We start from the raw sequence: 16,001 nt of genomic DNA, 5'->3' as shown, positions 1-16,001 counted from the left end.
AAAGAAGAAGAAGAATCACTAGTAAAATGAGGGGAATCCCCCTGGCATTACCTTCCTTATCTGTGGATGCAGGTTCAGGCATGTCAGGTGTGCCATCTGCTACTGGTGGCTGCCACTAACAGAGCCCTCTTACCCCCGCCCCTGTTCTGTTTTGCAGCATTGACAAGATCTCGAAGGTCACCTCACCCGTGCTGGTCATTCACGGTACCGAGGACGAGGTTATCGATTTCTCCCACGGCCTGGCCATGTACGAGCGCTGTCCCCGGGCCGTGGAACCCCTCTGGGTTGAAGGGGCCGGGCACAACGACATAGAGCTTTACGCACAATACCTAGAAAGATTAAAACAGTTCATATCGCACGAACTGCCCAACTCCTGAAGACACCTTGATTTTACCTCATTGACTGTGAATACACGAGTCGTCCGTTTTGCACAGGCTCGAACTGGAAAGCTGTCACGGCACGACCACCAGGAGGAAGCGCCCACCTCTTAGTGTCCTGATCAGAGAGCTGAGGACGTCCCAGGCTTCCGTACCTCGAGGTTGTTCCAATTCTCACAGCACGTGAAACCAAACAGCAGTGATACCCAGCATCCTTGCCTGAGAGCTGGATGCGGGGAGCAGTCGGTTGTCCCGTGCTGTGTAGATGATGCTCCCACCTGTTGCCCTGCTGTACCCATCGGTGATGACCCACTCACACAGGACTCAGCCCTGTCTCCATCGTCCGTGACATGCAGCTCCTTTTCAGCCACTGGATTCATGGATTCAATCCATTTGTGAAGCCGTGATCATGTAACTGGAAAACTAGGCTGGTGATAATTCCTTTGTTAAGTTTTCTTCCCATTCTGATCTTTTCCCCCACACAAATCAACGAAGGGTAACTTGCTGGAACTATCGTGAACAGCTTCATCAACTGGAAGCATATAAATATAACTGGAATATTCTTAAACAAGAGGAAACTGGGGTTTTTTTAAGTGTAAATTTATTACTAGTCCACAGAGTTTTAATATTTTGATTGTCTGGTTGGTCTAACAAAGAGCCTAGCCGACTTTCTTTCTGCAAAGTCCTCCCTGTAGGCTTTTTTTAAAGTACTGTACATATTTGCAATCACATTGTGCATAGATTCTTAATGGGTACTTTTTTTTTTGTCAGGCTACAACAATGAACTGCAGATCCCTCGTTTGTAATGTAAATGATTGGATACATTTTGTTAATATGTTTTTACTCCTATGTTTTGCTATTACAAAAATTTTATAACATTTCCAAGACAAAAAAAATTACAAGTTTATGCTTTGAAGAATTTATGTAATTAAAACTTCACTAAACTAATCTTTTTAGTTTAGGAGTTATTTGGGTTTTGACACTGGACTTGCACCGAGTAAGCATCCGAATTGTGAGATGCCTAACCATTGCTACACTGCTCGTCTTGGTTGGGGGTTTGGGTTTGGGGGTTCTCTGGTTTGATTTTAATTTTTCTTTTCAGATTTAAAAGCCTTAAATGTACTGTAAGCCTCAGATTGTTGTACAGCTGGATTGTGGTTGATTGCCAGTTTGTGTACTGTGGCTTGGATGCAGCACAGCGGTTGGTCATGGAATAAAGGATGCATGGATCAGAATGTGTGGCCTCCTGTGGTCTTTTCCTCCATCTCTCTGGCAGAGAAAGTAGCAAATAAGAAAACACTTCCTGCTGGTTTGAGAAGAAACCCTTGGGGCTTATATACTTTTCTCCCTCTCTCAGGGTGGGTCCCCCAAGTTATGTTTGGAAAAAGCCCGGGTGTAAAACATGCAGTGGTCAAGTGCAGAAGGGACCCCAGGAGGGTGCACGGTGGTTCCTGGTACAAAACGTGTGCCTAAGGTGGTATCAGTGTGGCCTGGCTGGGAGGGAGGGCAGTGCCTACTCTTTGGGAGCACCCGAGTCAAATGTGTTCCATAGTCAGTTCTACCCTCTGACCACTGCCCAGAAAAAGAATGAGTGAGAGAGGTTTCTTTTCGACTTTGGGAGCAGCCCTGTGAGCGTGCCAAAAGAGGAAGTGGTGGCGGAAGGGAGGGTGGGAAGGGACGGGGTGTGCCCAGGCTCTTATGACTGTGTTCCCACACAGGGTGGGCTTGTCCAGTCTTGGGTCAGTACCTGTATCGGGGGGCCTTGGGACTTCTGGTCTTAGGTTGGTACCTGGGATGGGGAGCCTTGATATGGCCTGGTTATGTCCATTTAAAGTAGCTTGTGTGTTCAGACTCCTGACTCCTTTCCCAAAAACAGGGGTGGGGAGTGGGGTGGGAGTTTTGCCACAGTTCAACATGGGGACAGCCTTCCTCTAAGGATGGCTTGTGTGGTTATCGTGGGAATCCCAAGAGAGGCCCCGTTCATTCACAACAGTGACAGACACAAAAGTCACTTAGCAATGAGCCTAAAAGCTCTGGTCACTTCTGTATTCTGCTGTGAGGTAGACTTGGGGTGTGGACCAACTTTCCCAATGGGGGGAGTGGGAAGACTAGCATTACTGAATAAAATGGAAAAATCTTCTTAAACAGGTGCATGAACTGGTAAGGAAGTACTCTGTGGGCCACTGGCCAGCTAAAGTGAGAACAAGGAGGGAAGAGCAGCATTGACACCAGTTTTGTCTTGGGTGGAATTGCTGGACCAGGTTCACCTGAGCATTGGTTTTCCAGTCTGTAGAGCTCAGGGGGGCAGCAAACAAAACCTAGAGCATCCTCCATGGTGGGAAGACTAACTGGAAAGTGGCCCCTCTTATGGGAAAAATCATATGATCATCTCAATAGACAGCCAAAATATTTGATGGAATTCAACTTCCCATTTGTGATCAAAAACCAAACAAAACTCTGACCATGCTAGGAATAGAAGGGAACATACACAGAGGTTATCTCCCAAAACCAAGGAATTATGCCGAGTAGTGAAATTATGGAAGCATCATTTCACTTTAGACAGGGTATTAGTCATACACACTACACTCACTTCTGGTCAGAGTTACACAAAAACCCTAGCAAGTGCAGTAGGGTTACAGAGAGAAAGGCAGAGAGAAACAGAGACAGAGAGAGGGGAAAGGAAGAAAAGAAAGAGAAAAGGAAAGAAGGGAGGGAGGAAAGGAGGAAAAGGAAAAAGGTATAAGATATGGGAAAAAAGAGATGTGTACGTTCTAGAGCCAGACTATTGTGTTTACACAACTCATTAAACTTAGCAAAAACCATTAAATGTGAACCTAAAAGGGGTGGATTTTATGCAGATTATACCTTAATAAATATGTAAAAAAAAAATAGCAAATAAAACTATTACTCTCAGGTTATGATTGTGTAGACACCTAAAAGTATCTACAAATTGTTAGGTGTAATAAGAACTTCTCTGGGTTGCTGGGCATAAAATCAATAGACAAAAATCAATCTTATTTCTATAAATCAGTAAAAAATGTTGAATATTCAACAAAGACAGGCAAGATACAGTCTACCATAGCATTAAAAAATATTAAATACCTGGGACTAATCTAACAGACCATGTACAGAAGACATCCTAGGGAAAATGATAAAAAGACCTGATTTAATGAGAGCTATACCATGTTTATGGATATGAAGGCTCATTTGTAATTCTTCCAAAATAGAGCTGTAGAGTTAATAGGATCCCAGTAAAGATCCCAACAGGATTCTTCGTGGAACCTGACATAGGGAGCCTCAAATTTATATGGAAGGACAAAGGACCAAGAATAACCAGAGCACTTGAAAATAAAAACGATGGAGAGATATGTTTTACCAGCTGGACAGAATTTCAGGTGAGAAATCCCTCCTCTGGAGTCTAGAAAGCTTTCTCTGACCTCCAGCTTAGGTCAGTGCCCCCCGAGTAAGCACTGCCTCAGTATTCTGAATTTGCTGATATAGTTGATATCATTACTGCTCCAAACCACAAATGAATACGTTTCTAGATTCAATTTAGTTAAAAATATAAGACTTTCATAGTAAAAAATACAGCATAATCTAGTGACACACTGGAGGCGAATGTTACCAACCGTGTGACAGGTAATGTAAGCACATACGTGATAATAGTCAAACGATGAGGCACTCTGTCAGAGTGCAGGACCCGAAGAGACTTCACAAGGGGTATTGTCTCTAGATTCAGAAATCAAATAATCAAATGGATGCAGCAAATAAATACACATTAAATATTTTATTATTTAATGAAATGCCACATTAAATTACAAAGTTGGTATCAATATTTATTTGAAGAGGTTGTTTGAAAAGATTATTGCCTGTAATCCCTTATGGATTTTGCCAGCTAAGTAGATTTGACTAGTAAGATGCCATTTGAGGTTGTAAATTGGTATAAGTACTTGAAATAGAATACCCATGGGTGGTAAAGGTGTGGATAAATGGGCACTTCTAAAATTTTCTGTTTATTTTACCCACCAAATTAATACAAACCAATATACTTTGGACCAAAAGTCTAGTCTAACAATTTGGCTTCGAGGAATTTATCCTTAGTAAATAATCCAGAGGATGAGATGGGTTTGTAGGGATAATCCTGGCTACTCTGTGAGAGTGGAAACCTGCCAACAATTTCAGTCTCCAGCAACAGTTACCACTATGTTCATGCAGCCTGTTCCTCTACAGCCGTCCTACAGGATGCCTCAGAGTGGTAGTATGACCTGACAACATTGTCAAGATGCGCTGTTACATGATAAAACTGGTTCCCAAATACGTCCTGTAGTGTGGTTCCCTCTCTTCACCCTACCCCTCCATGCACTGAGGCTTGGACAAAGAGCAAGTGTGCACCAAAATGTTTGCAGATGTATGTCTCTGCTGGAATGTATTTCAGTAAGTCTCTATAGGGGAAAGCCGGAGCCCATCCTTCAGGACACATGTGGAGTGGCTGTGGAATGGGGTCAGCATGATCTTTTGCTGCTGTCATTTGTTCTGGAACCCCATTGGGAGGCACTATCTCACTCCTGAGAATATGCTGCTTTTACTGGAGAGGACAGTCCTCTGGGGTAGATCTCATCCCCTCAGGTGTAAGGCTTACAAAGCCAATAGCTGAAGTTCCTATGAATAATAGCATATCCCATGCCGTCTGGCTCCCATGCCACCTCTTCCCTGAAGCCTTGCCCACTGGGATTTCCTCAGAGAAGACAGCCATTCTTACAGGAGACTGTGCAGAGTGGACCTGCTGGGTGCAGTCCATGGCAGATGGCCCCAGGCGCAGCCCTGCCACAAGGAGACTTGGCCTAACCCTGTCCCTATTCCTCACCAGCCAGGGGAGAATGAATAACATGCAATTCACTCTTTTAACCAATTTTAGGTGTACAGTTCAACAGCATGAAATATATTCACACCGTGCAACTGTCACCACTGTCCATCTCCAGAACTTTGTCATCATCCCATGCTGAATCCCTGTCCCGGTAGACACTAGCTCCCTATCACCCCGCCCCAGCCCCTGGCAGCCACCTTTCCACCACCTGTCTCCATGAGTTTGCCGCAAACGCTTCACTCAAGTGCAACCAAATCATGCACAAGTTTATCCTTTTGCGCCTAGCTCAACTTGCGTAGCATAAGGTTGATCCATGTGGTCACATCTCGTCCCTTTTTGAGGCTGAGTGATGTTCTGTTGCGTGCATATAAGCTGCACTGCGTTCGTCCCCTCACTCCTCTGCTGACGGGCCCTTGGGATGTTTTACCCTTTGGCGATAGTGAACCGGGCTGCTGTGAGCAAGGGTGTGCTGGTATCTGCTTGAGTCCTTGCTTCCAGTTCTTTAGGTAAATACCCAGAAGGGGAATTGCTGGATCACAAGGTAATTCTATCTTTAACATCCATACTTGATCTGCAATTCTTACAGGAATCAGGGTCTGTGACCTCGTTGAAATTACATGGCATGCTTTGGAAGTCTTCACTTAATAGCATTTTTCTGGGGAGAAACTCCACAGTTTCAGCAGATTCTCCAAGGTCCCAGTGGTTCCGAAAGAATAAAAACATTGAGCTAGATAATAGCCACAGGTTCTTTTAAAACCAGTCTTTTCTTTGGGCAGCCCCGGTGGCTCAGCAGGTGAGCGCCGCCTTCAGCCCAGGGCCTGATCCTGGAGTCCTGGGATTGAGTCCCACTCTCTGCATGGAGCCTGCTTCTCTCTCTGCCTCTCTCTTTCTCTCTGTCTCTCATGAGTAAATAAATAATATCTTTTTTTAAAAAGCCAGTCTTTTCAACTCCTGAGAACTGAGTGCAGATTTTGCAGAGATGAAGGATCTTGGATTGATCCTGGCGGCAGGCCCAGGGGCAGCGGGGGTCTGTCCAAGCTCCCTGCAGAGGGTGGGGGTCCTGGCAGGTGCCGGCTGGAGTGCAGAGGCCTTCCCAGGTGCAAAGCAGTGGGGCCGGCCCATGGGAAGAGCTGTGGGCACCTAGACAGCAGGCCTGGTGGTGAGTTTTCGAGCCATGGTAACCGCATGACCCGGGACAGCTGTGTACCTGCGCTCAACCCGTTCTTCATCCCTAAACCGGCTGTAACACCTACCACCCAGGAGCATCTGGTGAAATTCTGCAGGTGGAAAGGCTCTGCAGGCGGTGCTGGGGGCCTGGACCCACTCATGAACCGCATGGCCAGGGCCCGGGTCTAGAACGCAACAGAAGGCACTGGTGAGCTCCAGGTTAAGACAGCCTCCCCTGCCAGTGGCCTCGCCACACTGTTACTTAACCAGTTCTCTGCTGCTCAATGACTTACGTTTGGCTGGTCCCAGCTTGTTCAGTCCCCACACGGTCTGGCTCCATCTGGGTGCGAGTGGAAACCCGCCCAGGGGCTTGCAGGCAGGCGCAGGAGCTGCCTCCTCCCTGAACGGCCCGCGGCCTTCCCTTCTCTGGGCTTCCAGGTGCCCCTCAGTGGCTGTCGGGCTCACCCAGAACTTTCCAAGCTGGGACCTGCAGTGGGAGAGGCCCCAGGGGGCAGAGAGGTGGGTCTTCTCCCTGCTGTCTGCTCAGCCCTGTGGAGACGATCGGCTTGGACAACCGGCGGCAGCCACGATGCCTGGGGCGGGGTAAGTGGCATGGACGGGATCTGGATGAACTTGCGAGGAAGACGCCCTCTTAAAACATTTCAGGAATGTTCTCCCAAATGGTGGATGAAGCATATTTTTATGGTTTAAGGAGGGGAAATGAACACCCTACGTGGCCTTTCCTCCTGCAGCCTCGGAGTAACCACTATCCTGAACTTCCTGTAGTCATTCTCATGCTTTGCTTTATAGTGAGAGTGTGTGCATGCACACATGTGTGTGCATGTGCACACGTACACATGTGCATGCGTGCACGTGCATGTGTGCACATGTTGCATTGTGTGCATGTGTGCCTGTGTGTACACACATACGTAATCTACTTTTGGAGATATTTAGGTTGTCTTCCAGGTTTTTGCTATTAAACGTATTTTTGTACTTTTCATGATATGAGAGATTTCTGGTTGATGCTTCTTAACCTTGGTTACATGTTGGGATTACCTGAGAGGCTAATTTTTTTAAGTGATCTTTTCTCCCAACTTGGGGCTTGAACTCATGACCCTGAGATCAAGAGTCACATTGTTCTACCAACTGAGCCAGCCAGGCACCCCAGTCTGTAGCTAATTTTTAAAATGCTGATGCCCGGGTGCTACCCCCAGAGATTCTCATCTAACTGGTCTGGGGGGTCAGGTAGCCTGGGTACTTGCACTTTCTAAAGCTCCCCGAGAGCTTCCAGTGGGCAACTAAATGCAGATTTTGACACAGTAGGTCCATGGTGGGACTCTGGATGGTGTGTTTCTGAGACGCTCATAGGTGATGCTGACCCGTGGTCCAAATACGAATCCTGCTGAGTCTGCAACACATTGTTCACCTTTGTACATGATGGCAAGTCACTTCCACAGTCAGAGAGCCCCCATCTCCCTCCCACTAGCCCTGCACAGAAGTCTCAGTGCTACCACTTGACATCCTGGGACTTTGGGAATCTTTCCCTAAACAGTGGATGTGACATCATTCCTGATTGTTCAGGAGTATAGGCAACTTTTCAGAAACACGTGGACCCTTTGCAAGTTCTTTTTTTTTTTTTCCCTTTGCAAGTTCTCTGTTGGAAAATGTCTGTACATTATTCTTGCCCATCTTTCTGATAGATTTTTATCTTTTCCTCCTTTATGAGATTATTTATATATCCTGGACACTAATGCTTTATTTATTTCGTATGTTGCAAATACAGCCTCTCGGTACGGTCCTTGCCTTTTTATTCTCTTCATGACATCCGTTGTGGGAAAGATGGTCTTAATTTTAGTTGGGTAAACCTTAATGGGTTTTTTTCTTTATTACTACTTTACTAAGTAGTCTCAGAATACATAAAAACCTTTTTCCTCAAAACCACAAGAAGAAATCAATAAATACATCAATCTAATAAGCACCAAGAATCTGGATGGCCTGTGTATCATGCTCTTTACACACTGACTGTGCTCCTCGCCTGGTAAAGCATACACTCTGGTCAAGGTGGGACAACAGGCAATAATACAATAAATGTATGATGCTCCAAGTAGTACCAGGTGCAAGGGAGAAAAATTTAGCAGGGTAGTCAGCCTGCTATCCAGCCAGAAACAAAACCCCTGCCTCCAACTCTTCTGGGCCTTGTCAGACCCACGAGCAACCTTTGCATTCCTGGAAATGATAGGAAAGTTTGTTTTGTTTTTTAGCGGAGCAGTTATCTTATATTTGTTGTGTATACACAAGGCCTGTAAGCTGTTGGTCAGTTAATAAGATACAGCCAGTGCCTATCTTCAGCAGAAACAACCTGGTTCTGTTAGCCTTATTCCCGTTGGGGGGAATCTTCAAAGAATTTACAATAAACAATTTTATATATATATATATATATATATATATATTTTAAGGATTTTATTTATTTATTCATGAGAGACACAGAAAGAGGCAGAGACACAGGCAGAAGGAGAAGCAGGCTCCATGCAGGGAGCCCCATGCAGGACTCAATCCCAGGACCTTGGGATCACAACCTGAGCTGAAGGCGGAGCTCAACCACTGAACCACCCAGGTGTCCCTACAATAAACAATTTTAGATCAGAGGTCAGAAACATTATCTTTCTAGGGTCAGATAAAAATCATTTTTTTTTAAGATTTTATTTATTTATTCATGACAGAGAGAGAGAGAGAGAGAGAGAGGCAGAGACACAGGCAGAGGGAGAAGCAGGCTCCACGCGGGGAGCCCGACGTGGGACTCGATCCTGGGTCTCTAGGATCAGGCCCTGGGCCGAAGGCAGTGCTAAACCGCTGAGCCACCGGGGCTGCCCCAAGGGTCAGATAGTAAGTATTTTTGGCTCTGTGGGCCACATGGTCTCCATACTTAGTTTCTCAAGCTGCCCAGTTACCCTGAAGCCACAGTGGACATGTCCATGAGGGGATGTGGCCCGTTCTGATAAAACTTGATTTATAAAAACAGATGCCAGGCCAGATTCAGCACATGGGCTGTTGTTTGCCCAACCCTGACTTACAAATTCTTCTCTTAATATGGTTTATTGGTTGTGTTTTATTCCAAAAATAGTGCATGGTCACGGGGAAAGAGTCCAGCCCACCACGAGAATACAAAGTGAAAAGCGGAGAATCGCTTGCCTCCTCTCTCCTCAGAGGGGACCCCATGACATCCCGCCTCCATCTGGAAGGAACCTCAGGACTTCCTCATACAGCCATGTCTGTGCTGTCAAGTTATTAGAGTGATTTAAGAAAAAACAGACACAAAGGACAGACCGACCAAGCTGGGCACTTGCCTTCTGCTTAGCCTGCTGGCATCTTAAAGATGACCCCCTTCCCTTCCAGGACAAGACTCAGGTGGGCTTCTCTTAAAAACAAGACCACTTGGGGTATAATTAGTGGCCACTAGAAAAAATAAAATACAGTAGATATTCTTTCCATCAGATCTCATCTATCGAACTGGATGACATATGGAATTCATTCATTCATCCACTTCTTTCTGCTTCAATGTTCTCACCTGCAAAATATGGATGATTTAGTACTTCCCTCATAATAGTAATGTGAGGATTATATAAGCCTACAACAGGGATCCCTGGGTGGCGCAGCAGTTTAGCGCCTGCCTTTGGCCCAGGGTGCGATCCTGGAGACCCGGGATTGAATCCCACGTCGGGCTCCCAGTGCATGGAGCCTGCTTCTCCCTGTCTATGTCTCTGCCTCTCTCTCTCTCTCTCTCTGTGACTATCCTAAGTAAATAAAAATTAAAAAAAAAAAAAAGCCTACAACATACTGATCCCCCGAAAAACACCAGCTATTATCATTGGGAGAAATAGAGCATTAGTAAAAAGCATATGGGGGAATGGTACCATTCACTGTGCTATGTCCTGAAATTCTTATTTTCTGACCATTATCTGTCAATGGATAACTCTTCTGTTTCTCTTGATGTATTCTCATACATTATTTTCCAAATATGGCTGTGATTGATAACCGTTGCACAAATCCATTTACCCAATTCTTAGACTCATTGGTATTTTATTGTGAAGACTTTTTTAAACTGGCAAATAATCAAGCACGCATCTCCTCATGTTAGACCAGTGATTCTCCAAGTGTGGTCCCTGGACCAGCAGTGTCAGCATCACCCTGGAACTCACTAGAAGTGCAGTTTCTTGGTCCCCACCCAAGACCTGCTATGTTAACAAGCCCCATGGCTGATTGGATCTGATGCACGTTAAAATTTGAAAATCTCTGAGTAAGGTTATTTGACATTGAAATAAACAAGGGGTCCTACTGGAATAGTTCCTATACTCCCTATTCAAGAAAACACTTACTGATTTTGGCCAGGAGAACAGGTTTTGAAGCTGTCCCCATCCATCAGTGACAACCTTGTCCCATTAGTACACAGCTTCTGAAGGCCAGCCAATAGGCACCAGCCTTGTTCCAGGGACCCAGCTTCCTTGGCAAAAGGTCACTTAATCCTTAAAATCTCCCACTGATAGGAATCCACAAATCCCTGAGCCTCACACTTCCCATTCTATACAAGATCAGCATTTTGCGGTGTTCATTGCTCAGCAAGTAATGGATCCAGCTTTTTGCTCCTGATATGCAGTGGTGACGTCTTCCTTCAACACCCCGTGCAAATAGGTGGATTTAGTCCAGAGCTGTCAAAACCCCTTGACACCCATAGATATAGACCTTTGTAAATGCATGGGGTGGAGCAGCTGTATAGATGGGAAGCGGTGTCCTGGAGTGGCAGTCACATTTGTATGACACACCCACACCCCTTGTGGACCACACCAGCCCATCTACAGCCCTGGGGCCTTCAGACATCCAGTCTACAACATCCAGGATAGTCCAACCCCTTCATTTTTGTATAAGAGGCGATGCACGGGAAGGGAATCACTCAAGAACAGAGATTGATGTAGCGACAGGTCAAACACAGCCCATTCCTACACTGGTGCACTTTCTACACTTTGGGAAAGAAGGCAAAGGTTTTGTAGCATCATGAAAAGTGATCAGTGTGCTTATTATGTTGCCATAGAAACCACGAGGGATACTGTTCTAGTGAAGGGTATTAGCAAATGTACTTCTTGGTTGTCTAGGAATTACACGGAGTATTTAAACAGTGTGGTTTATATTTATTTTTCATGCTGGGACTTTCTCTTTGGGTGTATTGTACAAATCTCAGGGGAAGAATGTTATTTGACTTAGGCGTCTACTGAGCCATTCCCTCTGTCTATCGTTGTGCTCATCCGGGGACAGAAAGATGCATAAGATGCGTCTGTGCCACAAAGCGCACAGCCAGAGGTGGCGGGGGGGAGCTGTGCCAGGGAAGAGAGGGCCATGTGCACTGCTGTGCTCCTAGGACAGAATTCCCTGCAAACTTCCATGAGAACTCAGGGTGGGAGAGATCAGAAAAGATAGGTGCCTATGGCAACAACATTGGTGTTGCGTCTTGAAGGGTGGTTTCATGTTTTCCATGCAGAAAAGAGATGAGGAGGCCTTTGTGGGCTGTGCCTTAATTTTCCTGAAACCCAGTCATGGCGCTGCCAACCAAACACACTGTCTCCCAATGGCCTTATGGAGTTGAAGGTAACACAGTTGATCATTGGAGAAAGATCCTAAACACCTAAGGATCAAAGACAAATCATACTTACTATACCCACCTTCTGTCGTGGGTTATTGTTCAACTGAGGCTGTAATGAAGTAACCAGAGTTCTATTTATTCAGTCAACAGATATTTATGGAATGCCTGCTCTTCCATGGAAGCACTGTTCTAGCCATTGGGGGATGGCAGTTAATCAAATGACTATTTCTGATCCATTGGCGTTCACACTCCAGTGGTATTGGGACAACTCATAAAGGAAAAAGAGAAGGAAAATAAATCAGGGGAAGGGGATGGGCTGGGGGTGATGGTGACCAAGTATGTAGGAGGATGGACAAGAATTCTCTTGCATGTGATTTTTGAGCAAACACCTGAACAAAGTCAGTGACGGGGTCACACAGAATTCTGGAGAGGGGCAGGATGTAGAAGGGCATTTCAGGCAGAAGGAACAGCCAAGACAGAAGACCTCAGGCTCGAGCATATTTGGTGGGCTGAGCAAACAGAAGAGCAGGGGAGCTGAGTGACCCACTCTGGTCCCAGCCGCATCTATTCTCCAGATTTTGCTCCAAGTGAGAAGTAAATCAGAAGGTTTTTTTTTTTTTAAGATTTTATTTATTTATTCGTGAGAGACTCAGTGAGAGAGAGAGAGAGAGAGAGAGAGAAGCAGAGACACAGGCAGAGGGAGAAGCAGGCTCCATGCAGGGAGCCTGACGAAATCAGAAGGTTTTGAATAGAGAATGATTGTCTGTTTGGGAAGGAGATCTCTAGCCATAATTTCTTTGTAACGCTTCTTTTCTTTTTGAGATTATGCTAAAATATAGATAGCACAAAATTTACCATCTCAACCATTTGAAGTGTACAGCTCATAGTATTGTCTTCACTTAGTCGTGCAAACAATCTCCAGAACTTGTGATCTTGCGGAACCGAACTCTCTCTCAATTAATCTCCAGCTCCCCCTCCCCCTGTCCCCCCAACCCCTGGCAGCCACATTCTGCTTTCGACCCTCAAATTCAATAGTTCTAGGTACCTCCTAGAAGAGGAGGCATATCGTGTTTGTCTTTTTGTGACTGGCTTATTCCACCGAGCATAATGTCCTCAATCAAGGTTATTCCACGTTGTGGCAGTGTCAGAATTTCCTTTAAGGCTGAATAATATTTGACAGTATCCATATACTACATTTTGTGTATCCCTTCATCAGTTGTTGGGTGCTTGGATTGCTTCCACCTTTTGGCCACTGTGAATAATGCTGCAGTGCACATAAGCACACAAATATCCCTTCAATACTCTGCTTTCAATTCATTTGGATATATACCCAGAAGTGGGATTGCTGGATTATATGGTAGTTCTGTTTTTATTATTTTTTTAAGATTTTATTTATTTATCTGAGAGACAGAGGATGAGCAGAGGAGGAGAGGGAGAGGGAGAAGCAGACTCCTCGCTGATCAGGGAGCCCCATGTGGGACTCGATCCCAGGACCCTGAGATCATGACCTGAAGATGAAGGCAGATGCTTAACCAACAGAGCCATCTGGGCGCCCCTATTTTATTTTATTTTATTTTATTTTATTTTATTTTATTTTATTTAAGTTAATTGATTTATTTAAGTAATCTCTGCACCCAATGTGGAGCTGGAACTCATGACTCCAAGATCTAGAATCACATGCTCTACCCACTGAGCCAGCAAAGCGCCCCTGATTTTTAAAATATAAATATAAACATAAAAGTTATGCTTATTCTTAAAAAAAATAGTTGCATAGTATTCCACTGTACAGACATAACATAATTAGCTCTATTACTAGGCATTTTGGCTGTTCTCAGTTTTTATCATTACAAGTAGAGCTGCAGCGTATAACTCTGCACATGTCATTTCACATGTTGTGCAAATATGTCTATAGGATTAATTCCTGGAAGTGGACTTGCTGAGTCAAATCTATACATTTTCATAAATCTTGGCAAACTGCTCTCAGAGATTGTACCGATTTAAGCTTTCCTCAGCAATGTTTGAGGCAAGAGTCTGTTCTCTACCCTCACCAGATCCCCCAACAAAGGCAAGAACATCAAACTTCTGGAGTTTTGCCAAGCCACAGGTATTTCAGTGTAGTATTAATTTGCATTTCTTTGTGTGCAAAGTTGAGCCTCTTTTCAAATGTTTATGAACCACTTGAGTTTCTTTTCCCATGAACTGCATGCATATTATTTTAATTAAAAATGCTTCTCTGCATATCCATTCATTTACAGTGTAAATTCCTCGAGCCTACTGACTCTGCTGGACACCTTAAGGACTATTGTAGGTAAAAGAGTGAACTTAGAGGATTCCATTCCTGCTCCCCCCCCCCCCACACACACACCCTGGTGGAGAAGGATTTTGAGCTAAACAGCAAACTGCTTACGGAAAACTTACACGTATGCATTCGTGCATCTATCTATGTAACTTAGACTTGGAAGAACACTTGGCTGTCTACTGCAAGTTGACAGATGATCTTTGAGTAGCAGTGATATTTTTCCTCTGTGCTTTTCCATATTTTTCAAACTTTTGGTAATAGACACACATTAGGTTTGCAATTAGGTGATCTCCTTTGTCCATTTTCTGAATTTTCCGAGGTTTTCTTTCCTTCTTTTTTTTTTTTTTTTTTTTTTTCCTGCCAGGAACACAACATAGTCTTTGCATTCAGGAGAAAGAAATGCGTGATGTGAAAACACAAGTATGTTAGATATTTAAAAACGCAGGAAAGAATGTTCTTTCTCTATGGCAATGATGAGTTTGGTGAGGGAGATGTAGAAATCCACACTCAGAGCTTACAGGGGGTTGGCCCCTGTTGGAAGCCTTCCCGTCCCAAATTCCAACACAGACCTCCACTCACCAGAAAAATTAAGGACTCGTCTCTTCTCGGCTGGCAACCTCATCTGCATGCAACAAAACAGGAACTGACCAGCTATGAGTCCTGGAAACTGGGCCCCAGGGCGCAGGCTGGGAGTTCCCCTTCCTCCCCTGCTAGCTTCAGGCTCCGTGTCCAAGGGCGACCCCTGTTGGTGGAATTGAAGTACGCCCGTGGCTCTCCTCCTCCCAGGATTGGGATGCCTGCGGTTTAATTTTTGGTGGGGTCTGCTGGAAGCCTTGCAGGGAACTGCACTCTTGCTCCTTTCCCCAGCTGCATTCTGCTTCCCCTCTCCCCACGCTCCCCCTTCCTCAGGCTAGCCTGCCTTGTCTGGAGGCCTGCGGGAAGGAGCCACAGGTGCGGCCAGCCTCTCCAACACCACGCAGGGAGGCTGCTGTGAGGCCAGAGACCAGCTTTGCCGGTCAGCAGGTAGACGGCAGTGACCCTGCTCTGGGGGCCAGGCTTGCACCCTGCCAGCAGACTGAGAAGGCCAGGCCCAGGCAGCTTGTGGGCGCAGTGAGCACACAGGACGTTCAATGCACAGGATGTGGCCGAGGGGCTGCCTCTCACCTCCGCCAGAGCCCTGCGGCTTTCTGGGGGGAGTAACGCCCTTTGGGAGCATTTCTCCCTTGCTTGGAGACTCCCCCTGGAGGTTCTGATAAGAATCAGAAAACCCACACAGCCCTTCCTAACCAGTTGCTCTCTCGCCCTCCCAAGAACAAGCCCATGCATCAAGGCAAGCCTGGGTAGGCATTCTAGAGGACCAAGGCTGCCCACGTTGCCACAGAGGGTTGCCTGGCAGTCAACGTCCATCCCATGATGATGGGAAGTGCCAAATGGGCATTGATACGGTCTGATTTCAGACATGTGGAGCCTGTTTGCAATCCATCAGCATTACTTTCTCCCCTGGGCATTGGTCTGTGATAAAGAAAGCTGGACACCAAGGAATGTACTTTGAGAAAACATGACTAAGGAATTCTCAGAGCCCATCAGCACACAAGAGTCTTCCTTCACTGTTTAGAGTCTCGGTCCCTGTGGAGCTCACCTCTCACTAGAGAGTACATGCCTTGC

The 16,001-nt window shown here is 45.6% G+C and overlaps 1 protein-coding gene across 1 annotated transcript in view; it reads left to right on the top strand.

The window, feature by feature from the left end:
- The window catches only part of ABHD17C (abhydrolase domain containing 17C, depalmitoylase), a 47,759-nt gene extending 46,147 nt beyond the window's left edge, over positions 1 to 1,612 (top strand). The window contains exon 3 of the mRNA XM_038532997.1: positions 158 to 1,612. Coding sequence (XP_038388925.1) covers positions 158 to 377 — 220 coding nt within the window. The 3' untranslated portion in view covers positions 378 to 1,612. The remainder of the gene's footprint in view (positions 1 to 157) is intronic.
- Positions 1,613 to 16,001: the final 14,389 nt, after the last annotated feature.

This window comes from Canis lupus, chromosome 3 (genome assembly GCF_011100685.1).
Source record: "Canis lupus familiaris isolate Mischka breed German Shepherd chromosome 3, alternate assembly UU_Cfam_GSD_1.0, whole genome shotgun sequence".
NCBI classification, from domain to species: Eukaryota; Metazoa; Chordata; class Mammalia; order Carnivora; family Canidae; genus Canis; species Canis lupus.
This window is presented reverse-complemented; position numbering and strand designations above follow the sequence as displayed.